This window comes from Odocoileus virginianus, chromosome 31 (genome assembly GCF_023699985.2).
Source record: "Odocoileus virginianus isolate 20LAN1187 ecotype Illinois chromosome 31, Ovbor_1.2, whole genome shotgun sequence".
Classification (NCBI taxonomy): Eukaryota; Metazoa; Chordata; class Mammalia; order Artiodactyla; family Cervidae; genus Odocoileus; species Odocoileus virginianus.
The window spans coordinates 1,783,966-1,811,578 of NC_069704.1; the positions used below are offsets into that span (position 1 = coordinate 1,783,966).

The window sequence follows — 27,613 nt, forward strand, 5'->3', positions numbered from 1 at the left end:
AGGCTGGTTACCTACCTTTGGGTCTGAGAACCAATTCAGGACAGAAGCCCTTCCCAAACCTCTTTCCAAACCTCTCACATAAGTAAACGAGTCACTAAGGACTGAGCTATGTCCCCCCGACCCACACACTCACGTGCTGAAGCCCTCACCCCAGCACCTCAGCATGTGATGGTTCAGGCGGACAAGGCCTTCAAAGAGGCGATTCAGATGAGGTCATTAGGGTGGAGCCCCAATTCGAAAGGACCGGCAACCACAGGAGAAACGGGCTTTGGGACACAGCCAGGCCCAGAGGGACGGCCACATGAGAGGAAGCCGAGGGGAGGGCCCTCGGGGGACTCCTGGACCTCAGGCTGCGACTGTCCACGCACATCTGTGGGTTCTGCCGTGCAGACCGGGGCAGATGGAGACTGTAAGCAGGGCAGAGCACCGTGGAAGGAGCCACCTCAAGATGGTCCAGCCTCACAAAGCCAGGGCAGCTGGCGGCCCCGCCTGCACCTCCGGGGAGAGCAGGCAGGGGGAGGGGGGCAGGGGCAGGGAAGAACAAGCAAGGCCAACGACATGGCTGGGCCTGAGGGAGGAATCAGGCACAGGGCTTTTTAGTCTTACTGGAAAAATTAGTTCAAATTGGGCTTTGTCTAAGCATCCCCTCGTGGCCTGAAACCTGAAGGAAGGACCATAAACAAGGTGCACTGATGAATGACAGAGTATGAAGCCCTGATGAGGTGTCCAGCGGCCAGCCCAGGAGACCACATCTTATTTAACATCTTCATTAGCGATCTGGAAGGAGCGGTAAACAGCACATTAATTAAATTTCCAGATGATACTAAATTTGGAGGTGCTACAGGAAGTCAGTGAGGACATGGAAACGAGGCAGATGGGATCCAAAGAGGTTAGTAAGAAGCAATCCAGGATTTCGTCTCCAAAAACAGAAGCTAATTAAAAACTTCCCCCATGTTCTGGAACTCCATCTAATTCCCGTCAGATGGCTGTACAAAAACAATGCAGGCAGCCCTTGTGGTCCGAACTCACTGTCCAGGCCTCTGTATCCAAAATCGGAAACTGGAAGGAGTGAGCCAGGCTCAGATAAACCCGGCAGTCGGAACCCTGCTCACCTGCAGTTCAAAAGCCAGAGGCCAGATGGCTGATGGGAAGCTGCTGTGTAAGACAGGATGCCCTGTGACCCCCAGAAGACTGGGATGGGTGGCGAGGTTCAAGAGGGAGGGGGCATGTATTTACCTACAGCTGACTCACGATGCTGTACGGCAGAGGTCAACATGATATTGTAAAGCAGCTACCCTCCAGTTAAAAGTGAGAGGCCAGTACAGGCTCTGGTAACACGGTACAGGTCACACAGCTCGGTGCTGAGAGGAAGAACACCAGCGGGTTTGGGACATTTGGGACAAGCAACAAACTACTGGGTCTGTAAAATATGATGGATTTCTAAAGAGAGAACAGGGCCCTGTGTTAAGATCATTGATCTCATCGGCCTCTAAACGCCAAGATTTGAACATTATCACAAACATCACTCAAAAGTGGGGACCATTATGTGTCTGTTCTTGGTGACAAAAACCAACAAGAAAACATCTTTATAACAAAGAGTGTTTACAAAATCCTTGCCCCAGAAACAATGTCCTCGAAGCCTGAAAGAATGTGGGTCAGGGGCTCTGGAATCACCAGCGAATCACCGTAGCAAGGTCCTGCTGGAAGTGCGGTAAAGCAGGGTTAAATCAGGTACCGGGCACCCCACGCTCCTGGCAGGGTCACCACTACACCCAAGATGCCCATCGCTGAGTGAGTGGACACAGGAGGCGTGGTGTGGACACAGAGCGGACCACTGCTCAGCCACAGGAAGAAGGCTCTCTTCATTAGCAACATGAATGAACCTGGAGGGCATTACGCTAAGTGAGATGCGGTATCATACGCAGAATGACAAACCCTGCATGATCTCACGTCTATGTGAGATCTAGGAGGAAAAAAAAAAGAGCTCACAGCTACAGAGAACAGAGCGGTGGTCGCCAGAGGTGGTTCTGGGGGCATGGAGAATCGGGTGAAGGGGGTCAGGAAGTCCAAACTTTCGGTTATGAGATACGTGGGTCCCGGGGACGTAACCATGGTCCCAGGTGACCATGCGCGCTGCATCTCAGTCGTGTCTGACTCTTTTGCAACCCCATGGGCTGTAGCCCGCCAGGCTCCTCTGTCCATGGGATTCTCCAGCAAGAATACTGGAGTGGGTAGCCATTCCCTTCTCCAGGGGATCTTCCCCACCCAGGGATCAAACCCATGTCTCGTGCATCTCCTACACTGGTAGGCAGATTCTTTACCACTGCGGCCCCTGGGAAGCCCACAGTTGACAACACTGTACCGTATATTTCGGTCTCTGGCCATACCATCTGAATGCACCCGATCTCATCTGTACTGCGTATCTGAAGGTTGCTGAGAGAGTTTAACTGTATGTGACTCAAATCGTTATGGTGTACAGCTGAAACTAACACAAGGTTATATGTCAATTATACCTCAATAAACTGGAAAAAACCGTAATAAATGAACTGCCCGCGCCTGGCACCTTAGCATTCAAAGGTAGCTGTCAAAATCACCGCGTTTCCTCGTGTGCAGAACGAGATGGTGCAATGGTGAGAGTCAGCAGCAGGGTGCGACCCGCCCAGCACCCACCATGAGCCATGGGGTGGGGCTTCGGCCCGAATCTCCCGAGCAAGCACACACTCCACGTGTCTGGCGCCGGCCTCCAGCCAGGCCCTGTAACGGGCCACTCCTCAGCCCTGCACCTCGGTCCAGGCTGTGCAGAAGCTCTGCTTCCTCTGCACAGGCAGGCAAGCGGCGGATGAGCCAGAGACGGGTGGGGCTGCGTTTCTCCTCGCCGGGGCCACCTTCTACTCCTCACTAACGGATACGTCGTTCGGGGGACAGGCAACAAAGAAACACGCAGTTTTTTGGCAAGTAATAGTTAATCATATCTACATCCTGAAGGAAACAGCATTGGAACAAAACAGTAACTTGATCCCAAAATAATATTCCACGTGGCTGGCTTCCCATTTCTCACCAGACACAGTGACCCCAGTGAAGAACCTCCATGTGAACCCCAGATGGAAGAGGAGCTGACAAAACACACACCTAATGATCACATGGCAGACACAGCCCCCCACGCATGGCACCCACGGAACAGCAGGCCCTCACCCGGGCTCCTGATCCCGGCGACGTCATCTTTGGCCAAACTGGTGAGCGCACAGCGCTCTCAGTGAGGAGAAGTCCGTCGGATCTATGTTAGCCACAGAGCAAGAGAGCCCAGAAAACCTGTACATGTTAAAATGGGGTGCAGACCACTTCCATTTCCTGCCCCGCTCTACTCAGTCTGGGGTGGGGAGGACACCCAGGGCTGGCCCTGTGGGGAACCCCCACATCTGCAGGGCTGAAGTTGGCACAGAGCTCCCGGGGGCTCCCCAGAGACCGCTCTCCCCAGAGAACTTTCTGACTTCTTTTCAGTGTGCTCATCCTTGGCACCTGGATCTGGGGAGAAGACTCACCTCTCGCCTCCTAGCTGAGCACCTACTGCCTGAAGGAAAGGCGTTCCCTCTTTCCACATCCCACATCTAAAGTACAGGAAAAACTCAGAATGGTGAGTTTAAACATCGGAGTATCGTCTGGAGTAGCATCTGGAGCCAGAGACTCATGCTGCGCTGGTGAGCGGCCCCCAGATGGACCAGCGGCTCTAAACAGGCCCCTCCTCCCCCAGGTGGGACTCTGACCAAAGAGATGCTGTTCGCTGTCAAGGGCACCGCCTGGAACAGGATCCAGGGCCAAACCCCAGCCCTGTCCCCAGCAGACACGCGACCTTGACAGCCGCTTAGCCTTCCTATGCCTCGGTTTCATCAGTAAAATGGGAGTGTGACAAGGGCCACTCCTTGAAGCGTTGAAACAGCGTCTGATGTCCTGGGCCAGCAACCTTCATGCCAGCTGCTGCCACTCTTGCGGCTGCTGACAAAGCATGCGTGGTTCTGCTGTAATGACTGTCACGAGCTTAAATGCAAGTTATCACTCACCAAACCAGGTCTATAAACCAAATGTGGCAAAATCCATTAAACCCAAGAACGTTACAGTCTCCCAAGGCAGCAGAAACAAAAGACAAAATACATAAATGGGACCTAATCAAATTTATAAGCTTTTGCACAGCAAAGGAGACCATAAGCAAAACAAAAACACAACCTACACAATGGGAGAAAAATATTTACAAATGACGCAACTGACAAGGGCCTGATTTCCAAAATATACAGACAGCTCATACACCTCAACATCAAGAAAATAACCCAATCGAAACATGGGCAGAGAGTCTAAACAGAAATTTCTGCAAAGAGAACACGTGCTGTGTGCTGTGCTCGCTCACTCGGCTGGGTCCAGCTCTTCGAAAAGGTACATGCAGGTTAATGTTCATCACAGCACTACTTACAACAGCTAAGACACAGAAGCAATCCAGATGTCCGTCAACAGATAAATGGATAAAGAAGATGTGGTGCCTATAGACGAGGGAATACTACTCAGCCATGAAAAAGAATGAAATAATGGCATTTGCAGTGACATGGATGGACCTGGAGATGATCATACTAAGTGAAGGCAGTCAGAGACAGATATCAGATGACATCACTTACATGTGGAATCTGAAATACGATACACATGAACTTATTTACAAAACGGAAATAGACTCACAGACACAGGAAAAAATACATGTGGCTACCAAAAGGGAAAAGGTGGGAAGGGATATATTAGGAATCTGGAATTAGCAGACAAAAACTACTATATGTAAAATACCCAAGGGCCTACTGTACAGCACAGGGAACTGTATATTCAATGTCGGTTGAATAAACCATAATGAAAAAGAATATGAAAAAGAATAAATACATATGTATGTATAACTGAATCACTTTGTCGCACACCAGAAACTAATACGTTGTAAAGCAACTATAATTCAATAAACAATTAAAAAAAAAAAAACAAGACCATAAAGCCTGCGGCGTCTGCTCCTGCTGAGGATCTAGAGATTGGCAGGTGAGCGAAGTTATACTGCGGTTCCTTTCGGTGCTTACAAGGAGGAAGAACTCCAGCCTCTGAATCACCTCTCTGAGTGATAAAAGGACACAATTCCTGCCTATAGTTGCACCCATTCCACACAGCATGTCACTGGGTGACAAGTGAAAGGCTCTAGGCCTAAGAAGTGGCTCCCTGAACCAGCCAGGGCACTGGGACCCCCTGGGTCACCTTCACCCCTCAGAGGAGCCTGCTCAGGCCCAGGGCGCTGCTGTGGCCCCCATCACCCCCCCCCAGGTCCAGTGTAGACAGGGCGGACGCCCGACTGCAGGCCAAGGGAAGAGGAGGCCGTCTCTGGAGGGATGCCTGCCAACCCATCACGGCAGGAAACAGTGGCAGGACCTGGAGGCCGCCCGCTGGGAGGGGGACCAGGGAGGGAGGAGGACCCGAGAGAGAAGGGCAGGTCATCGCCAAGCACTTCCAGCGACACAAGACGCCTCCGTCCCCTAAACAGAGCTCCCACCTCGGCCGCGCCGGGCCACACCTGAGCCAGGCAGAGAGCCGTCCGGCAGACCGGCCTGCATCTGCCTGCCGGACGTGGGGACCTGTCTGAAGGACCCCATGCATCCGGGGGTCAGCAGATGCACGCGCTTTGCTTCCCCTTCAGAAGCACGATGCTCACTGGACACTACACGTGACACTTTGGTTCCTGAGAAGCGAACGTCACGCTAGAGACCACGTTGATGCTACGACCCCCAGCACCCCACTGCATGTCTCCGGTCCTCCCGTGACACCAACGGGCGCTAGACGGATGGGAGGGCGGCTTGCTCAGATAAAGTATCTGAACGTCCAGGTTACTTCAACCTACTGCAAATTCGCTATCATTTTCCAACAAAGAACAGAACTCTGCAAGCAGCTGTCTGCCTGCAGGTTGTAATGACGTAGGCTATGTACATGCTAAAGGGTCCCAGAGACGGGAGGGTGAACCGGGGCTGGGCGGAAGCCCGTGGGGGCGTGGCAGCACGCAACGCACATGCGTGCTGAGAGGCGTGGCTCCCAGACCGACCCTTCACCCTCCGGCTGTTTCACATGCACAGAGATAGCGAGAAAGAGGCAAGCCCGCCGCCCTCTGAGGGTGCGGGAGAGTGAGGATGCGGGTAGCTGCGCCCCCACCCCACCCCGGCGGAGACCCTCAGGCTCGTCCCTCCCCTGCCCCTGGGTCAACGCTCCGGGAACAGCTGTGGTTCCAGCTTCCTTTCTTGGCTCTGGACTATAATAACTGCTTATTACAGTCTCCATCTACCCACAGTATCATACCTTCTCTGTGAAGGCACTTCCCTGAGTCCACAGCTTGCGGACCATGCACCCATCCCTCTGTGGGCACCCAGACCCCCGGGACACTCACTCTCGTTGTAGCAGGCGGTCCGCGGGCACCCAGACCCCCAGGGACACTCACTCTCATTGTAGCAGGCAGTCCACAGGCACCCAAACCCCCGGGGACACTCACTCTTGTACCAAGTGGTCCGCCACCACCCAGACCCCTGGGGACACTCACTTCACTGTGGCAGGTGGTCTGTGGGCACCCAGACCCCCAGGGACACTCACTCTTGTAGCAGGTGGTCTGCGGGCACCCAGACCCCCGGGGACACTCACTTCACTGTAGCAGGTAGTCTGCGGGTACCCAGACCCCCAGGGACACTCACTTCACTGTAGCAGGTGGTCTGCGGGCACCCAGACTCCCGGACACACTCACTCTCGTTGTAGCAGGCGGTCCGCAGGCACCTAGACCCCCAGGGACACTCACTTCACTGTAGCAGGTGGTCTGCGGGCACCCAAACCCCCGGGGACACTCACTTCACTGTAACAGGTGGCCCGCGGGCACCCAGACCCCTGGGGATACTCACTCTTGTTGTAGCAGGTGGCCAGCACGCCTTTGTCTGCGGGGCTGGCACTAATGTGCCAGATCTCCCCCGCCTGATGCAGGAGCACATTTTTATTGATAATGTTGTTCTCGTCGTCAAAGTCTATGACGTGGATCTACAGACACAAGGAAAGAGCCAGTCATTAGCTCACACACTTCCCATTTGCCTTCACAGGTCAGAGACTAACAGGAGACCAAACGCACTTTGGACACCTTTACCAGTTCCATGCTGCACTAACAGCGCTCACTTCTACACGCGCATCTCACTCTATGCCTCTCAAAAGACAAGTGGGAAATCCCTGCAAAGTATTAAGCCTGCGAGCACAGAACCTTGCCCCGCACGCCCAGTCCTCCAGACGAGACACCAAAGGCCCCGTCCCCCACCCCACACGTGGCGCAGTAAGGCCGTGGCGGGTGTCAGGGCCAGAGTCTGCAGGAAGGGGCCGCCTGCCGCGACCAGCCCAGGCCTGCGGCTCGGCTAAGCGGGGCAGGGCGCTGCTGCCTGCCAAGGACCAGGCTTAGCCCCGATCGGCCCCCTCCGCAGTGGACACAACTCATGTTGGAAGCAGCCAAGGACGGAAGGGGTGAGAGAGTGCCACACGTCAGGTCAGCCCCTCTTAAAACGCTTCCTAAAAACAAGGCCGGGACTTCCCTGGTGGTCCAGTGGCTAACACTCCATGCTCCCAATGCAGGGGGACTGGGTTCAATCCCTGATCAGGGAACTAGATCCCACATGTTGCAACTAAGACCCTGTGCAGACAAAATAAATAAAAATAAATAGTCTTAAAAAAAAAAAAAACAAGGCCGACCGCCACCAACCCCTCTGATCATGTAGCAGTGATAACAGCATTGTGTTTCAGCCACTAAGTGAAAAGTTAAACATGCTAGTGCCACGCTCTTCCGGATAATTTCTAGGGGAATGAAAATGATGTTCACATTCACTCTCTTATCAATAATCAAGCTACTGGGGAAAATAAAGTTTACAGTTTTTTAAATCAATTTATACTGATAATCATGGATCTGCACAAAGACCTATATCCAATCAGGAATGGTCGCTGTGGCACTGACCGTCACAATGAAGCATAGAAGCCACCTTTGCGCCTGGCAACGGGGAACTGTTCAGGTCAATTGACTGTAATACAACAGTGTGAGGCCAGCCACTCTTCTCTGAACACTTTCCAGTGCCGGGAAAAGGGTCCATAGCATATACAAGAGGGAAAGGGAGAGGGAAAGTCATTCAGTCGTGTCAGACTCTTTGTGATTCTCCAGGCAAGAATATCAGAGAGAAGCCTTTCCCTTCTCCAGGGGATCTTCCCGACCCAGGAATCAAACGAGGGTCTCCTGCACTGCAGGCGGATTCTTCACCAGCTGAGCTGCAGGGAAGCCCAAGAAGAGAGGGCTGGAGAGGGCAGCCTGTCCCTTCTCCAAGGGACAAAGGAAAAAAGAACCAGTAAAAGAACCGCACAAAGGCTCCACACGCTTTTGGCCAAAAAGTAAGCACACCCCAGTGAGAGAATCAGAAAGTGACTGGTTACCTTTGGGAGATGAAATTATAGAGGCTTTTCATTTACTTCTTTGTGGTTTGGTTTTATTTTTAAATTTTTTTCAAGCACTGTTTTGCAGTCAGAACAAACACTAAAATGCTAATTTAAAAAACGTTTCCATGACACGCGAAGCACCTCCCCCTGCTGGCCCAGGGCCTCTGGCTCTGCCCTTGGCTGCTTCCCTTGTATCACGTTCTCACACGGAGTCGCTCCGTCCCTCAAGGGCCGGCCTGGGCAGAACTCAAAGCCCACCACTGCCCCCTGCAGCCTGTGCGACCCGAGCCGTGTATGCCGAGAGTGCTGGGACCACGCGGCCAGGCAGAAGCCACCCTTCTCCGGGGGCAGTGAGGAGATTAAACACCACCAATACTGTTTTTAATCTTTGGGACGATTTTCGGTCAGTTTCTCCAGCACTCATGGCCCAGTGGAGTTTTCGCAGTGGGTTTGGAAATACTCCGGGTGGACATAAAGTTTATAACAGTCAGATGGGAACACAGACTAAATGGCAATACACAAACTCGGGAACCATTTCTGTGTTGTTAGAGTGAGCAAGAATCTTCTTCCTAAGTATCTGACACGTTTCCGCCTTACCAGACATCTGTGAGTGCTGAGAAAAGGATGCGCTGAGCTGTCCTCCTTGGCCGGGAGCACCGTCAGGACAGCCACATGGGGAGCACAGGAGCGCTGGCTTCTGGGTCCTCCTTTGGGGCTGCGAGCCCGGGGGCGTGCACACCCTCCCCTGCACACAGGCGGCTCCTGGCTGGGGAGCCGTCCCTCCAGCCTGATCTCTCCCCGCACTTCCCGCTGCCGCAGAGTCCCCGCTCCCACCTGGGGAAGGAGCCTCTTTCCTGTGAGGACGAGAAGGCAGGGAGTCCAGCCAGGCTCTGGTCCGTGGTCCACACGGGTCTTCCTCCAGCCCATTACGTAGGTGCTCAGCAGGTAAACGTCAGCCTTCGCCCTCCACGGCAGGGGTGGGGAGGAGTCCATGACCCCAGGTCCACCTCTCTTAATCTGACACTCTATTGACGTGCCCTTTAAGCTTCAGAGTCTAGGCTCTTTCCACACGTCCTTGCCCGCAGCAGGATCACAGACTGGTCCTCGGGACACGACCTCGGGAGATGCTGTCATCAGGCACGCTCGGGCAGGGCAGGGGACATCAGCACCACCGACAAGCAGGGGTCAAAGGAACGGCGACTGATACACCGCAGACACTTGAGCTATTTGTGCCACGCTGGCTCCTTTAATCCTGAAGAGAGCTCGATGATGACAGGGTGATGTATCATTACTAGCCACGGTTACAGGGGAAGAAACCGGGGCTGACAAAGTTGGAGCAGCGTGGCTCGTTCCAGAGCAAGTGCCGTGAACGCCCCCGTGGGGGCACAGGAGGTGCCCACCCGCCACAACACGGGGCTCCGCACCACAGCAGGTCAGGAGAGGGCCAGGCGGCCCCGCATCCCGGGGGAGAGGCTGTGACCCAGGTGCCTGCGCTGCTCACGCCAAGTGCACACGCGTTGACACGTGCAGCTGCAGGCCAGTTACAGAACGAGTTACGTCACGGAGAAAACACTGCGGTTGGGGTGAGGGCAGAAGACGACGGGGACGCGGAGCGCGGAGCGATGCGTGCTGGCTGCGAGGGGGGACGTGCGTGCCCGGCCGGGCAGTGTGCAGCTGTCACTGGAGGTCCTCACGCCCCTGCTGAGCTTCTCCAATGCTTTCAAATGGCTCAGAATGAAGCTCAACGGCTCCCCTGAACGCTCAGCTGGGAAAGAACCCGCCTGCAACGTGGAAGACCTGGGTTCCGCCCCTGGGTTGGGAAGATCTGCTGGTGAAGAGGACGGCTCCCCGCTCCAGTGTTCTGGCCTGGGGAATCCCACGGACTGTGTGGTCCACGGGGCTGCAAGGAGTCCGACACGACTGAGCGATTTTCACTTTCAATGAAGCTCAAACTCATATTTTGAATTACCATTATTAAAATTTTAAAGCTGGACTTAGCAGTGCAGGGCTGAGGGTGTAGACAGCACTCTATAAGAGTTTAGGAGCCGGGGTGATCAAACTTACTAGGAAGCCTGTAAAGGTGCTCTTAATCAAGGCCGCTTGTGTTCTCACAAAATCAGGGCTCAGAGAAAACGGCCCCCGTCCTAAGAGCAAGCACATGACCCCAGGCCGACACACTCTGTCCGTTTCATCTCTTACCGAACTCAGTAAACTCGAAAATTCAGCGGGAAAAAAAAATGTGGCAAAATTGGAAACTAAAAAGTGAAAGCTCCCCCCTAGGAAAAGTAGAGCCCCAGCATCTCCCCGTGACAAGCCCTCCTGGCACCAACGGCGGCCCTCCATGGGGCCGCTGGGCGAGAAGCTCCAGCTCAGCCGCCCCCAGCAGACGCCACGGCCTCCCCGCCGGCGCGCCCTGCCTCTCGTCCAGATCCAAAGCCAGCCATGCAGCCGGCAGCTCGGGGCGGCGACGCCTCAGGCAGGCAGGCAGGCTCATGCTGCGGTGATTCCAGGCGCTGCGCCCCACGGCGCCTCGCAGTTCCCAACCGCAGGTCTGGGGCGGCCCCGCCCCAGCAGGGCTAGTGGGGGCCCTTCTGCAGCGGCGCCTGCTCACTCCCCGTCTCTGTCCCTTTCTGGGGACTCTCACATCTCCACCCTTCTGCCGGCCGGGAGATTCACCTTGTGAGGCTCCATCCTCACGGCCCCAGCGCCTTCCAGAGGGCCCCCTCCTACCTCCATCACGTCGGGGTTGGCTCCCATGTGCAGGTTTGCGGGGGGACACAGCATTCAGCCCACAGTGAGGGGACACGTGGTCAAGGGCCAGGGAAAAGCTAGGGTGCGAGCCAGGTCAGAGGGACAGTCGGCCAGCTCACTCCTCGTGACCACACGTACAAGCTAGAAACACACGCAGAACTGCTTCAAAAAGGACACACAGGACGCGATCAACACGGCGAGACCAGGACCCCAGACCACAAAGAGGGGAGCGACTCCTGGGAGTGAGATGGGAGGACGGGGTGGGGGGGCAGGTGCACATGGGGTGGGTTGGAGGCGCAGCCCTGAAAGGGCTTCACGGAGACCCCACCGCGGTCGGCCTGGCGCTCCTCAATGGGACGAGCATCGCGCAGGTGGCCTCTGCAGGGAAAGCCTGGTGCAGAAGCAAACAAACCCCCACGCTGCAAAAGCCCAGCTCCCACCCGGAGGAGCAGCTCCCCGGGAGAAGGCGTGCCCCCGACAGGAGGCTCCAGGGCGGCCTGACCAGCTCTGAGCGCAGGCAGGGCCCCGGGCGACACTGCAGGCACAGAACACAGAGCAGCTTGTCAGGCACAGGGCAGCCCGCAACTGTGACAGCCCCGGAAACGGTCAGGGAAAAGAGCCGAGCTGAATTCAGCAGCACAAACTCCAGCGCCGGGCACTTCCCCGGGAATCGCCAGCTGCAGGGAGGTGCTGACAGCCTGAGGCGAAGCCCAGGGCCAGAGACCCCGCCAGCAGCCCCCCTTCCCAGGAAGGGCCCAGCCTGGGCGGGGGCGGGGCAGGGGGCTTCCAGGCGGGCTGGGGGTCGCGCAAAGCCATGGCCGCTGCCACAGCTGCAGGGCAGGCGGGCTTGGCCCTGGGGCCGCCCGGACAGCAAACCTCAGCAGCCGAGCTTCACAGTCACGGCAGGTGTGGGGGGCGGGGAGACAGGGTGCTTAGCGGCCACCTCGCCACATCCCAGCCGGGCCCTGGGAGGAACCACATGGCTGCTCAGGGCCAAGTCTTCTGTTTGGAGATGGGGCCAGGGCACCTGCCCACCCCACACACCCCCGGTACCTGTCCAGCCGCCGGTCCCCCCGTGTCCCCGGCCAGGGCCAGGTGTCACCGCCTCTCTCTCTCACCAGCTCGTGGCTGCAGGCGGCTGCGAGCGCTCCCTGGAGGGGGATGCACACAGCACTCACACGGGGACACAGGGAGGCCCCCGGACGCCCTCGCTGTGGGAAGCAAGGCAGGACTGGGAAGGGGGCAGGGACAGTCAGGGAGGAGGGCGCGCCATCTTAAAACACAAGCGGTTCGACCCTGGTTGGGGAGCTCACATGCAGCCAGAAAAAAATAAATAAAAACTGATGTTCTACCAAAAAGGTCAGTGGCACAGGCCCAGAAATGAGGGGCATTGAAAAGTAAGTAGATACGGAAAAGGCAGTTGGTCATGCACTGGCTCGGCGCCCGAGCCCCAGAGCCCCCATCACACGCTGCGCTGGCCCTTCCAGAGGCACGTGCGTCCCCGCTGGCACTGCGCGCCTTCCTCCCCCCACACCCCCAGCAGCACGGGGCCACTCTCCTCTTGCCTGTGGGACGGCCACGGCGGACTCTTTTTATAAATAAAATCAGCCCCATCTGACATCTTCCAGGACAGCAACACACACACACACTCAGAAAACAGCAAACTATAAGGAAACAATTTACACCACATGCACATCCCCTGAAGATAACCACGGCTCACGTTTGGGCCCTTTCGACCTATTCCTAGTCTTTATTCTATGCAGAGATGCAATTTTGTACTTTATGTACCTTTTTAATATAAAGGCATAGTTGACAGAACATTATATTAGCTTCAACTATACAGTGGAGTGATTTGATGTTTGTATATATTGCAATTTTTTTTTTACACACTAGTGATCACGTACTACATACGATCTTAACATCTAAGAATGGCCTGAGAACTTTTCAGCTGTGAAGCTTCTGAGGAGACTCAGCTTTCATGCCTGCAGTGAATGAACACCATTCTGAAAGGAAGGCGATTCAGCCAGGGTAACCACATGGCTGCACCATCACAAACGGCATGTCATGCGTGGCTGCCTCCCGTTTTCTCCCATCCTCTGTACCATACCAATAATGCTCCTTGTATGTAAAGCTTTTTCGATGTTTTCCGTGTACGGAATATAGGTTAAATACTGTGGACATTTAGACTGTGCGAATCTCTAGACCGGTATCACGAAATGAGCTCCCAGTCACCAGGCCCACACGAAGTCGTGCGTCCGCATAGGAGCGGGGTTCACCACGCCCATCCGCATGGGGCAGGCCCGCAAGGCGATTGACGCCACCCCCCGGGGGGGGGTTCCAGAGGCGGGCTGGCCACGTGGCACCACCTCGCGTGCGCTCCCCCAGGGTCGGGCGGGTGAGTCTCTGCAACATCCCGCACCTAAGGACAAGGAAGATGAAGTCCAGCAAGGTTAGTCCATTCGTTCAAGGCCAGACATCTGAGGTCTGGCCGAGGCCAAGCTGAGAACCCGACCTCGTGAGAGCACATCATTCTTCCTACCCTAGAGACAAGCCACACCCTGTGTATCTCCCCCGGGATCACCAGCGGTGACAGCCTAGACTCGATGCTGAGAGGGGATTATGGCCTCGTCCAGCCTCAGCTAGAGAGTGCCGTGAGTCATCAAACCGGTCGTCCAGTGGCCGGGGCCAGAGGGGTGACACTGACCACGTACCCTCGTACCTTCAACCGCTTGCAAGGTGACCCCAGTGCACCCACAGAACACTACACTACGGCTGCAATGATACATAGAATAAGTTTAGATTCCTCTCGCCCAGTCGTTACATACAGCTGGCTATGTAAATCCCAATGAAAGCTCTGCTTTGTTTGGGTGGCATTAATTCTCAAATGCTACTTGAAAAATCGAGAACAAAATAGCTATAAAACTAAGAACAGGCTTGGTAATTAACATGTATACGTTTGTCAGAAATAGTTACCTGATTATCATACTTGAGAGACTGCGTCCCAACCAAAAACCGAATGGCGTCTGTCTCCGCGGTCTGAGGCGTGAGGGCCCGCGCCTGCAGGGGAAGGAGAAGGCACACGTTGGTGGACGCAGAGGACAGACCACGCGGGCAGCCGCCACCTGCACCGTCCTGGGGGAGCCCCGGGGGGCAGAGGGTCCGCCAAAGCTTAGAAACGTGCAGGAGGGGCCCTCGACTCTTGTACGACCTGTAACCCAACTGTGCTTCCGAAGGATCTGGAAACAACTGTCACTGGAAACAAAAATTAAACAGTAAAGATATATAATTTTGTCTTTAACAAAATTATTTACATCATTGACTTGTTTCAACAAATTATTCTTAATAACAGAGCAGAAGATGGTTCCCACTGAGGGCAGAGCAGGTGGTTTGAGGCACATCTCCTGCAGAGCCAACTGGAAAAACTCAACCCAAAACCCTGAGCTTGTTTCAAGGCTTCAGGAAGCTGTTCACTGTCCCTGTGTCTGATCGTGGGTTCTGGCCCTGCCGTGGCCCTGCCGCCTGGCGGATGAAGCTGGACCTTGCAGTTCATGGTCCAGGAGAGGAAGAAGCTGGGAGGGACGGGGCGGGGGGGTGCTGACCGCCTGCCCATGGTCACCTGGGCTAAAGGCTTCGCCCCTCGCTCCTCAGACTTCTGGAAGTCCTGCAAGGGCAGGAAGGGCCCTCAAGAGCAGAAACCAACTGTCTTCAGTGAAACGTGGAGACGTCTATAGTCCAAAAGTGCCCGGGAAACACCGTCTCCAAGGTGGGGACGGTCAGCGCTGAGAGAAGATGCTGAGGAAGACGCTGGTGGCCATGCCCCAAGCAAAGCAGGACCGTGGCCGGGGAACCGCCAGAGGGGCCAGCCAGAACAGGGGTCCCCCACACACCGGGGCGCCAACTAGAGCAGGGCAGGGGACCTACTGGCATCTCAGGAGGCGGCTGGAGCTCCGTGGGGCAGAGCGGGGGGCTGCCCTGGGGGCCCCCAGGGGAAACAAGCGCTGCAAAACCCAGAGCCGCGAGCACTTGTCAGCCTGAGCCAGACCGGGCTGCCTCCGCCTACAGAGCCCACAGCACGGGAGCTCAGCGAGGAGGGCCAGAGGGAGGACCAGAGGGAGGACCGGAGGGGAGACCGGAGCTCCGCAAGGAGGACCAGAGCGAGGACCGGAGGGGAGACCGGAGCTCCGCAAGGAGGGCCGGAGGGGAGACCGGAGCTCCGCAAGGAGGGCCGGAGCGAGGACCGGAGGGGAGACCGGAGCTCCGCAAGGAGGGCCGGAGGGAGGGCCGGAGGGGAGACCGGAGCTCCGCGAGGAGGGCCGGAGCGAGGGCCGGAGGGGAGACCGGAGCTCCGCGAGGAGGGCCGGAGGGAGGGCCGGAGGGGAGACCGGAGCTCCGCGAGGAGGGCCGGAGGGAGGGCCGGAGGGGAGACCGGAGCTCCGCGAGGAGGGCCGGAGGGAAGGCCGGAGGGAGACAAGGGGAAAGGCTTCAGCAGGTGCAAACACCAGGCGGCAGGGCCACGGCAGGGCCACGGCAGGGCCACGGCAGGGCCAGAACCCACGATCAGACACAGGGACACTCACAAAACTCGACAGCAAACACCTCCTCAAACAAGAAGGAGAAGAACAGACTGGAGAGGCTCGGCAAGACCACCCAGACAACTGAACCCGAGCTGACATGGCGGGCGGGACCGTGAACCAGACCCCACGCCACGCGCAAGGACAGAAACCCCGAATAGGGAACACACGCAACCTCTGAAGATGCAGCAGGTCTATGAAATGGAACAGCAAGACGGCCTTGAGCTTCAGTCCATCAGGTTAAAAGGCAGTGTCCCTGTGCATTGGTTTGGAAGCAGCAGATCCACTGACCGATTGACGACGATTACTGTTAAGTCCTATAAAATCAGCCTACAAAACGGGGGGCGAGGGCGCCTGACCACAGCCATCTTGGGCAGCTGCTCTTCATTGTGGTGACAGAAATGCAAGAACTTAGGCACCGGCTCACAAGCATGCAGGACAAGGGGGTGGAAACTCCGGGGAGAGAAACCTGCGCCCTGAGCACCGCTAGTGAGCAAGGCATTAACTGGGGAAGCCAGGACACACACAAGCACTGAATCTAAAACTCACCCTGCTTCCAAGCAGAAATCCTGAAATGCTGGCTAAACATGGCAGAGAACCCTACTTGAATCAGCAGTCAACAAAACATTGTGCAATTAAAAAAAGAGGAAACCTGAGTAAAGATTTGGCAAAAGACTGTGATCAACTGTTGAGAGTCCGACGGGAGACAGGAGAGCGGGGAAAAAACTGAAAATCCTCAGGTGCCACAGTGTCCAGTCACCAGGTCATGTCCGGGAGGGAAGAGCAGGCAGGTCAAGACTAGAAGAAACAGCTTCTGAAACACTGAGAGAGGTTATTCTCACCAGATAAGGTGGAAAGGAAATGTGTGGGGTCTGGTGATTTTAACCAGACTTTCAGTAACTGACTTAAATGACTTGAAAGCACTGAGTGTTTAAAATTTTTTAAACACACAAAAAAGAACAAAAACCATGAACACAAGTCAAAATGCTGCAGAAAGGCGAAGGTGTTCAGCACTCTCTCATTTCACAGCCGCCCACACTGCCCTTCTGCCTCTTACCGGCGCCGCGGTGCCTCATCTTACCCTCCAGACCTCATCACCTTCAGCCAGTGGTCAACATCTTGCTGCACCATCCTGCCGATTACACCAGTTGTCTCCCTGTCCACACTGCTTGCCTAACAGGGCAGGCAGGGGCGAGCGGGGAAGCAGGAGAACCCTCGAGGGGCCGCGGGAGCTGCAAACCGTTTATTCTCCCGACTGGGGCCACAGCCATAGCAGCGCACACGCCGCACTCCCTCCTCTCGAGGCTGACCCGGTGGACACAGACCTAACGCGGCTTCAGGGGCTTTTCAGTGGAGCTTATATACGCTTACAGACAGACGTGGCCGAAGACAGAGTGGCGTGATGCACACACACAGCGCTGTGAGTGATCCCAGCTGTTAGAGAACCACATTTACAGATTGCGGGGCAAGAATGAGAGGCCGTGGGCCAAAAGGGTCTGGCCACAAACCCTCTTGGCCAATGTGCTCCTTCCCCACATTCTACCCCCTCAGGGTCTCTCAGCTCACAATCTGCACACAGTTCATTTTTGTGATGTTTCCTTGGTGAATAACGCTGACCCTTGAACGGACATTCTACAACAGCAGTAGATGCTACAGCAAACAGTTACATCCCCAGTACATAGCACACTCAATGCCAGGTGTCATCTGGAACTCACGTTGCAGTCCTTGCTCTCATGGGGCTAGAAGGGTCACCCACCACACGTGGAGTGACTTTATCTCCATGGCCAAGTCCACTCCGCTGGCTTTCCTTGTGAGGTGGCAGGAAAGCCTCCACAGGTTTTATTGCTGCTGCTGCTAAGTCACTTCAATCGTGTCCGACTCTGTGTGACCCCATAGACGGCAGCCCACCAGACTCCGCCATCCCTGGGATTCTCCAGGCAAGAACACTGGAGTGGGCTGCCATTTCCTTCTCCAATGCATGAAAGTGAAAAGTGAAAGTGGAGTCGCTAGTTGTGTCCGACTCTTAGTGACCACATGGACTGCAGCCCACCAGGCTCCTCCATCCATGGGATTTTCCAGGCAAGAGTGCTGCAGCAGGTTGCCATTGCCTTCTCCGACAGGTTTTATTAAGGACCTTCAAACCTGCCACAGGCGCTGGGCCCTCCCCTTCAAAGAGGGAATCTGTGGCATTCACAGGCCACATACATTATTCCAAATGCTTTCAAACTGTCCTAAATCTGCCAGAGAATTCAGAGGTTAGTAGCACATCACAGACACAGTCTTTACACTACACTGTCCTAAACCTACGTCACAGACAGTCTTTCCACTACACTGTCCTAAACCTCCATCACAGCACACAGCCTTTACTGAGTGCCTCCACACAGGGAGAGATCCGATTTCCAAAGGTAAGGACACAGCCTTTACCGTACAGCTCTGCACGGGGAGCCATCCAATTTAAGGACACAGCCTTTAAGGGCATCAGAAGAAAGGTCTGCAGACGCCATGTAATCTTCTAACTGAACTGCCCATATCTTTTGCTGTGGCCCTTCCCAAACCAAGTAAACTGCTGCTCTGGTCTCAGCTGTCTCCATCGCTCTAGGAGCAGAGCAGTGGTCCCTTTATCAGTTTCATTTCTGTCAACTCCCGCTGCCAGCAAATCAGCCCAGATTTGCATCCGCTTTGCCTGCTGCCATCCCTAGACCTTCCCAAGCCTGCCGCCCATGGAGGGAGCAGTTAAGGAGCGGGAAGAGGTGGACGGGGCGTCGTTCGGAACGGCACCCCGCGTGCTGCCTTCACAACGCCCGCAGTCCCCTGGAGGATCCTCTGCCTGCCAAGCCAGAGCAGAAGCTTGAGGGCGTGGTGTGGCTGACCCCAAGCGCTGCTCTCCCCATCATCACCCAGGCCCTCCGTGTACTGTCTGCGCGTCACCCACCCCCGAGCGTCCCCTCTGGCTGTCTGCAGGCCCAGGGGACCCTCGGGGCTCCGCAGGCGTGGGTTCAGCAGGCGCTGACCCAGCTCTAAACTCTCCACTGCGGCTGCACTTTCTCTTTTTCTCCGCTGGGGCTGGCCCTGAGTCTGGCTGTTCACTCTGCTGACGACCTCCGCTGTCCCACCACTTCTTGCTATGCACACTGTTCACTGAACCCAGGGCAGGCACAGCACCAGCGGGGAGCCTGCAGAAAAACTCGAGGAGCCCTAAGAACTGCCGACATGCTGATTCTCTCCTGACTGGCGCAGCAGCAGAAACGCTGTGTTCCCTCGGGGCTGACCCAGGGGACACAGTCATAAGGCAGCCTCAAGGGCTTTTCGGGTGAAGCTTATACATGCTTACAGAACAGACATGGCGGTGGGCATGTGGGGACACTGAGATGCACAGAGCTTTAAGTTATCTCTACTGTTACAGAACCACGTAGTTACAAAACATGGGGCGAGAGAGCCTGACCACCACCATCTTAGCTAACTTTCTTTCCCCACATGCAGTAATTGCTCTCCAGATTCAAGAAAGCCAGGGCCCAAAGAGCTGTGTAAAGAAGTGTGACAATCAGCTACTTCTTTTAAGATAAGAAAAGATATTTAGATAAAATATTTGAGGCCCAAGGCAACAATCCACTCCACTGATTTGTCCAAATTTGTAACATTTTAGTTACCTCAAAGATCCAATACTGAAGATCAAAACCTCTGGGTTATTTGGGGGATTACTTAAAGAGATCAAAAAGTTATTAAGAAGCATTAGAAGAAGATGCACACTTTAGGGAGCACAAGGTCAGGGAAGCTTCTCTCTTCCGCAGGTGCCCTCTGGATGTACCCACGTGTGCACCTTGGGGTTAAGGAGAAGGCAGTTTCACTTGCTGGTTACAGGGCTCTGAAATTGCTTTGGGTTTAAAGCCCACCTAGGCCAGAATCCCCATCACTTACTAGTTAAGAAGACTCCAACCACAGGAAAAATAACATCTAACAATATGACTGATGTGAGAATTAAACAAAATATACGTACAATGTTAAGCAGAGTGCCCAAGACACAGCGCCATTCTCAACTGGTCTCTAAGGCCCCAGTCTTGAGTGACACAGCACGTGTGTGAAAGTCACTCAGTCGTGTCCGACTCTTTGCGACCCTGTGGACTATACAGTCCATGGAATTCTCCAAGCCAGAATACTGGAGTAGGTAGCCTTTCCCTTCTCCAGGCGATCTTCCCAACCCAGGGATAGAACCCAGGTCTCCCGCACTGCAGGTGGATTCTTTACCAGCTGAGCCACCAGGGAAGCCGTGTGTGACAGAGCCAGCTGTCAAGCCAACAGTTCCTGACTCACAGGGCACTGAGATACTGCCTTGTGTAGAATTCACTTGTAAGAATTCTGTTTCATTATAATAATCAGAATAACACTTACTGAATGCTAAATTCACCAGACTTGAAAAGGTCAGTTTTCATTCCAGTCCCAAAGAAAGGCAATGCCAAAGAATGCTCAAACTACTGCACAGCTGCATTCATCTCACATGCTGGCAAAGTAATGCTCAAAACTCTCCAAGCCAGGCTTCAACACTATGTGAACCGAGAACTTCCAGGTGTTCAAGCTGGATTTAGAAAAGGCAGAGGAACCAGAGATCAAATTGCCAACATCTGCTGGATGATAGAAAAAGCAAGAGAACTACAGAAAAACATCTACGTCTGCTTTATTGACTACGGCAAAGCCTCTGACTGTGTGAATCACAACAAATTGTAGAAAATTCTTCAAGAAATGAGAATACCAGACCACCTTACCCACCTCCTGAGAAATCTGTATGAAGGTCAAGAAGCAACAGTTCAAACCAGACATGGAAAAATGAACTGGTTCCAAATAGGGAAAGCAGTACATCAAGGCTGTATATTGTCACTCAGCTTATTTAACTTATATGCAGAGTACATCATGAGAAACGCTGGGCTGGAGGAAGCACAAGCTGGAATCAAGATTGCCGGGAGAAGTATCAACAACCTCAGACATGCAGATGACACCACCCTTATGGCAGAAAGTGAAGAACTAAAGAGCATCTTGATGAAAGTGAAAGAGGAGAGTGAAAAAGTTGGCTTAAAACTCAACATTCCGAAAACTTAAGATCATATTAACTGGTCCCATCACTTCATGGCAAATAGATGGGGAAACAATGGAAACAGTGACAGACTTTATTGTCTTGGGCTCCAAAATCACTGCAGACCATGACTGCAGCCATGAAATTAAAAGACACTTAGTCCTTGGAAGGAAAGTTATGACCAACCTAGACTGCATATTAAAAAGCAAAGACATTACGTTGTCAACAAAGGTCTGTCTAGTCAAGGCTATGGTTTTTCCAGTGGTCATGTATGGATGTGAGAGTTGGACTATAAAGAAAGCTGAGTGCCGAAGAATGGATGCTTTTGAACTGTGGTGTTGGAGAAGACTCTTGACAGTCCCTTGGACTGCAAGGAGATCCAACCAGTCCATCCTAAAGGAGATCAGTCCTGGGTGTTCATTGGAGGGACTGATGTTGAAGCTGAAACGCCAACACTTTGGCCACCTGATGCAAAGAGCTGACTCATTGGAAAAGACCGTGATGCTGGGTAAGATTGAGGGCAAGAGGAGAGGGGGAAGACAGAGGATGAGATGGTTGGATGGCATCCCCGACTCAATGGACATGGGTTTGGGTGGACTCCGGGAGTTAAGTGATGGACAGGGAGGCCTGGCATGCTGCGGTCCATGGGGTCGCAAGGAGTCGGACACGACTGAGTGACTGAACTGAACTGAAGTGAAAGTTGCTCAGTCGTGTCCAACTCTTTGCAACCCTGTGGACTGGAGCCCACCAGCTTCTCTGTCCACGGTATTCTCCAGGTGCGAATACTGGAGCGGGTTGCCATGCCCTTCTCCAGGGGATCTTTCTGATCCCAGGGATCGAACCCCAGGTCTCCCACATTGCAGGCAGATTCTTTTGCCATCTGCGCCACCAGGGAAGAGTAACAGGATGGTTTCAGAGCTAATTTCGAAGCTTTGGTCACTGTGCCAGGGCCACAGGAAGATGCCAACATTAGGGGAAACTCGGTGAAGGGGACGCAGGAACTCCCCCTGCATCTTGGCAACGTTTAGTGCACATTTAAACACTGTGTCCAAGTTAAACCAGTAGCAGTAATACAGATACAGCGCCTGCCTCCAAGAACAGCAAGGCTCTCGGAATTGTACACAAGCAAGTACAGCAAAGCGAGCCGTGAGACGCAGGCCACAAGGAACGCCGCGGGCGGCAGGCAGGCAGCGGGGGCTCCCACGGCCGGGGGTCGCGGGCCGGACCGCCGCGCCCCCCGGGCGTCTCGCGGGCCCTCGGCCGTTCCTGGATGACCGCGGCCTTTGGCCCCCCGAGGCCTCTCCGCAGTGACCTCGGCGGCACCGGGCGCCGCAGGGCCGTTCCGGGACCCACCTGGAACTCCAGGCCGTAGATTACGGGCGCGTCGTCCTCCATGCTGCGGCAGCGCCCTCGCTGAAGGCGGGTTCCCTGAGCCGGCGCGCCCCAGCTCCGCTCCCATTCATGCGCTCCAGCCCCGGCGGGGCCTTTCTGAGCCACCGCGGCTCCCGTAGGGTTCACTTCCTGTGTTTTCCGGACGCGTCATTAACGCGCCCCCGTCGGCGGCTGCCGACGAAAGCAGCGCCGAGATCCTGCGCATGCGCACTTGGCTCCATCCGGGCTCTCCGCGGCTGGTAGGACCGGAAGGGGAGGGCCTGGTGGGCGAGCCTGCCGGGTGGGCTGGGCGTGCGGGACTCGCACTTAGCGGGCGCCGGGCGGCCTGCAGGTCGGATCCTCCCCCGGTCTGCCGCCCTACGGTTCCCCTAGGGCTCTGACGCGGTCGTGGGACGGCCGGGCGCCGGGAAGCGCTCTGCAGGCGCTGTCAAGTCCTCTGCGGCCCACCAGCCAAGGCGGCACCTCAGGCTTTACAGACGATCGCTGCTCGTTTTGGGGACATTGATGGGCACAGAGGTGTTCGGTGGAGGGCTCGGGGATGCGCTTGGGCTGGCAGACTCGGGTGGGCTGGGCCCAGGAGCCTCAGGGTGAGAGGCCGGGCTCGCTCATGTCTGCAGGCGCCCGGCCTTGTACGTGGCGCGGCCAAGGGGTCGCACTGCCAGGGCTGGGGTGGTAAGTGACGCCTGACATTTATTTGCCTCTGAAGGGAGTCCGGTGGACAGACTGTGGCGTCTTTGGGTCTCCAAGGACTGTCAACGCTGCAGAAGTTTGCCTCCGTCCAGGAGTCCGCCAAAGCGCGTGCCTTGACGTTTGGCAGTGCCTTTGGCAGATCCTGATGCTGGGAGGGGTTGGGGGCAGGAGGAGAAGGGGATGACCGAGGATGAGATGGCTGGATGGCATCACCGACTCGATGGGCATGAGTTTGAGTAAACTCCGGGAGTTGGTGATGGACAGGGAGGCTTGGCGTGCTGCGATTCATGGGGTCGCAAAGAGTCGGACACTACTGAGCGACTGAACTGAACTGAACTTGGCAGACAGGAGTAACATTGCATGTAACCCCAGAATGCCATATGCACATTCTTCAGCACCCTGGTTCCATAGGTTCTAGGGCCACGCACAGTTTCTCCACCAATGTGACCATTTCACTTTCTTCTCATCACTCCTTAATCTTTGTTTCAGGTAAGGAGGTCTGGGATAGGTACATGAAAAGATGCTCAGGCTCACTAACCATCAGGGAAGTGCAGATCAACCACAGTGAGCCACCACCTCACATGATTAAAGTGGCCATCATCAAAAAGTTAAAGGATAAGCAGCACTGGCAGGATTGGAGAAAAGGGAATCTTTGTACCCTGTTGGTGAGAATGTAGGATGATATATCAACTATGGAAAACAGTATGGGAGGTCCTCCAAAAATTAAAAATGGACTGCCGTTATGATCCTGAAATCCCACTTCTGTGATCCAACCTAAATGAACTATCTTGAAACAATACCTGCACTCCATATTCCCTGCAGGATTAGTTGCAATAGCCAAGATACGGAAACAACCAAAGTGTCCATCCACAGCTGGATGGAAAAGGAGAATGTGTGTGTGTGTGTGTGTGTGTGTGTGTGTGTGTGCGCGCGTGTGCGCACCAACCAAGGGAGCATTATCCAGTTATCATAGAGGCCAATACTGTGACATCAGCTTTTGAGGAAAGAATGAGTTTTATTGTGAGGTTGACCAGCAAGGAAACCGTCAGGGTGAAATTTAAGGGGTTAGGGGAATTTCAGACTTGGGAACTGTTTCTCTAGTATCAAGTCAGTCTGCTGGAAGCCAGATTTTCCTTATTGAAAGAGTTCTTGCCTCGTAAAAGGTGCCAGTGACATTTCTGTTAGTTTTCATTTGAAAGTCATTGTGGAGACATGGGTTCCCCTTTTGTATCTGTGTAGTGCTATCGGAGAAGGCAATGCACCCCACTCCAGTCCTCTTGGCTGGAAAATCCCATGGACGGAGGAACCTGATGGGCTGCAGTCCATGGGGTCGCGAGGAGTCGGACACGACTGAGCGACTTCACTTTCACTTTTCACTTTCATGCATTGGAGAAGGAAATGGCAACCCACTCCAGTGTTCTTGCCTGGAGAATCCCAGGGATGGCGGAGCCTGGTGGGCTGCCGTCTATGGGGTCACACAGAGTCGGACACGACTGAAGCGATTTAGCAGCAGCAGCAGTGTTGTCTGTAAAGTAACTCAAGATTTGGTTAATCAATCATTCTATTTAAGGAGGAAAACTATTTTAAGTTGGCCAATGTTTTTTTACATGCTTTTTCATATATATATAATGGAATGTTATTCAGACTGTAAAAAGGAAGAAAATTTTAAAAATTTAAATAAAATTTAGAAAAGAATGGGGCCTTATCATTTGTGACATAAATGAACCTGGAAGACATTGTGCTAAGTGAAATAAGCCAGATACAGAATAACAAATACAGCATGATTCCATTTACAGGTGGAATCTAAAAAAATTGAAATCATTGTAAAAGAGAGTAGAACGTTGGTTATCAGAGGCTGAGGGTTGGGAGAAAGGGAAGCTATTGATCTAATAATACAAACTTTCAATGATAAGATGAATAAGTTCTGGAGACATAGTTAATAATAATGTGTCCTATACTTGAGATTTGCAGGGAATAGATTTTAAATATTTTCACCACAAACAAAAAATGAGTGAGGTGATGGATAAGACCATTAAGTCCATTGTGGCCATCTCACAATGTTTAGATATATCAGCACGTCACGTTGTTCACCTTAAATACAAACGATTTTTATTTGTCAAAATAAATAAAAATATTTTAAATCATTAGAGAATAAGAAGGAAATGGCTGCGTGTGGCCTGGCTCAGCTGCGCTGTGCTGTGCTGGCTCCAGCGCCTGGCGCCCAGCCTGACACTTAGGCTGGGTGATGAACCGGGGTATCTCCAAGGTGACAGCGGAAGTCAAGAAAGCAGAAGCACAGACGCGGGCATCCTCTTCGGCAGCTCCGCTTGCCTGAGATTGAGTTGTGGCGCTAAGGCGTTCAGGATCATACTGCTGGATCAATTCCCCCCGGCTATCATTGGTATTATTATTATCATCATTTTTATCCTTAATGTGATTACACAAGTAGTACAGATGGATGTATTCTCAACAAGAAAAGTTGAAAACACATACAGGCACAAAGGCACAGCCCTGGAAATAAGTATTTCAAGGATGCACTGTCCACGAACTTAAAAAAGGCTTAGCCACTTCCCTCCCAGCTGCCTTCTGCCACAGGTTTAGCGACGTCCCTCTGGAGAGCCGGGACGCGCTCGGCCCCGCCCCACCCAGCCCCCTCGCTCCCTCCCCCAGGCCCCGCCCACCACGGCCGGAACCGGAACCGCGGCGGCCTTCGGCTCCTGCGCCGGGCATGCGCGGGAGAGGGCGCGCGCAGGCGCAGGCGCCGCGGGAGGCGCAGAGTCAGCTCCTGGCTTCCCGGCTTCCTCCAGCTTCTCCCGGACCCCGGTCACAGCCGCAGGTGACCCTTCCCCCAACCCCGGGGGGCTGGGGGGCGGGTAAGGACAGGGCCCGGGCTGTGAAGAGGGGCCTCGAGCCGTCTCAAGCTTCAGCCCCTGAGGTGGGAGGGTCTCCTCCCGGGCCTCTCCTCCCCGGAGGTCTCCCCGCGGGTCTCCGCTGCTCCTTCCCCTCCCCTGCCTTGGTCTCTCCTCCCCGGAGGTCTCTCCCCCCGGGTCTCCGCTGCTCCTTCATCTCTCCTCCCCGGAGGTCTCTCCTCCCCGGGGGGTCTCTCCTCCCGGGGGGTCTCTCCTCCCGGGGGAGGGGGGTGGTCTCTCCTCCCGGGGGAGGGGGGTGGTCTCTCCTCCCGGGGGAGGGGGGTGGTCTCTCCTCCCAGGTCTCCGTTGCTCCTTGGTCTCTCCTACCCGGGATTCTCTCTTCCCCGGGGACTCGTCTCTGCCCCGCCACCCTCCGGGCCCAGGATGGCCCTGAGGGTCCGGAGCGCGAGCCTTGGGTGCGTGCCCTTTGCAGGGGCGGCCGTTGGCTCCACACCGCTGGAGCGGCCCCCACACTGGGCGCCGAAACCTCAGGAGGGTCTGCGCCCTGGGGCCCCGCTGTCGTACTGTGACTCGTTCCTCCTGGCCGCCTCTTCTGTAGATGAACTGTTCACAGTAACCCGCCCAAGCGGACTCATTGTGGGGACAAAACGCGATGGTCTGTGTAAAGGCCTCTCAGTCTCTATGTAAAAGCTGGCTGACGCTTTCCAAAGCATCACGCAGGACAGAGCTGACTGGAGTATCGATACTGGGCGGACTTGAAAACATGTAGAGCATAAGGCTCAAGAAAGTTCTGTCTATATGCCTGTTTTTCTCACCTAGCCCACAAAAGAGTTTAACCCCAGTGAAGCATTTCCTTGGACTTGCATTTCACACCTTCCTATGGCTACTGGAAACATATTTAAATACCTGTTTCTTTTTGCAAATTCAGGAGGCTGTGCTGTGTGGCAATGAGGTCAGCTCTGTGTAATGGGCTGGGGGGAAGGACAGACGGTTGCAAATAAAGCAATACAGTCACGAGTCCTCACGGTCTGTGATCCCTAACAGGATCTTCACTGTTCCTGGACAGCGTGTCACCACTCTGCTTCATCATTAAAATGATAGTTACTAGTTCCTGTGCGTCCGTCGCTATTTAATCTTCATGATCCCAATCTTCAGATGAGGAAGCAGAGACTAAAGGATTAAGTCATTTTCAGAAGTCACTTCACTTGGTAGTAAGGCCAAGCCTCAAGCAGTCATTCCAAGCTCTCCCTGCCTTACCCTCTGCTCTCAGTCTTGACCTGTCTCAGCAGCCATACCAGGACAGCAGAGGCAGAAAAACCTGTGTAGGAATCTCCTCCGTATCCATTGACAACATCAGGCAAATCACTTGACCCCTGCTTTGTGACGGAGCTTATGCTTTGTAAGTTGGTCCTAAAGGCTTAAATATGATAATACATGTAAAATACTTGATCTGTGGTGAGTGTTCTCCCCATGGGAGCCTTTCCAATTGTATACTAATTCGATTCCTACCTCTTGGCACAGTTCTTTCATGGAAATATGGTTTCCATTATTGCAATCTGGTAAAAGATTTCTAACTGCAGTCTTGTGTCCAGAAAGGGAGCCTAAAGAGCAGTAGTTTTCATTGTTCTTAGTGAATATAAATCACTTAAAAATATTTTCAGGCATTAATTAAGCTCGTGTGCAAAGAACTCAAGCAGACAGGAGAAAGTCTGATTTCTTTCCTAGCATTTTGATGCTGGATTTAAGCTTAAAACCACGTCTCTGGTTTTATGTTGTGTTGTGTG

General features: G+C 54.3%; 2 protein-coding genes across 5 annotated transcripts in view; one reads left to right on the plus strand and one right to left on the minus strand.

Moving 5' to 3' along the window:
* Window positions 1–22,409, minus strand: part of EIPR1 (EARP complex and GARP complex interacting protein 1) — a 64,360-nt gene extending 41,951 nt beyond the window's left edge. The window contains exons 1-3 of one of the 3 annotated variants that reach the window (XM_070459162.1): window positions 22,231–22,409; window positions 14,218–14,301; window positions 6,939–7,071 (exon numbers count right to left, since the gene is read on the minus strand). In XM_070459162.1, coding sequence (XP_070315263.1) covers window positions 6,939–7,071; window positions 14,218–14,301; window positions 22,231–22,272 — 259 coding nt within the window. In that variant the 5' untranslated portion in view covers window positions 22,273–22,409. Of the gene's footprint in view, window positions 1–6,938; window positions 7,072–14,217; window positions 14,305–22,230 lie in introns of those variants that run through there. The other 2 variants (XM_070459164.1, XM_070459163.1) reach the window with 2 other exon arrangements.
* Window positions 22,410–25,672: 3,263 nt separating this feature from the next.
* Window positions 25,673–27,613, plus strand: part of TRAPPC12 (trafficking protein particle complex subunit 12) — a 37,239-nt gene continuing 35,298 nt past the window's right edge. The window contains exon 1 of one of the 2 annotated variants that reach the window (XM_070459166.1): window positions 25,673–25,795. In XM_070459166.1, coding sequence (XP_070315267.1) covers window positions 25,688–25,795 — 108 coding nt within the window. In that variant the 5' untranslated portion in view covers window positions 25,673–25,687. Of the gene's footprint in view, window positions 25,796–26,339; window positions 27,229–27,613 lie in introns of those variants that run through there. The other variant, XM_070459167.1, reaches the window with a different exon arrangement.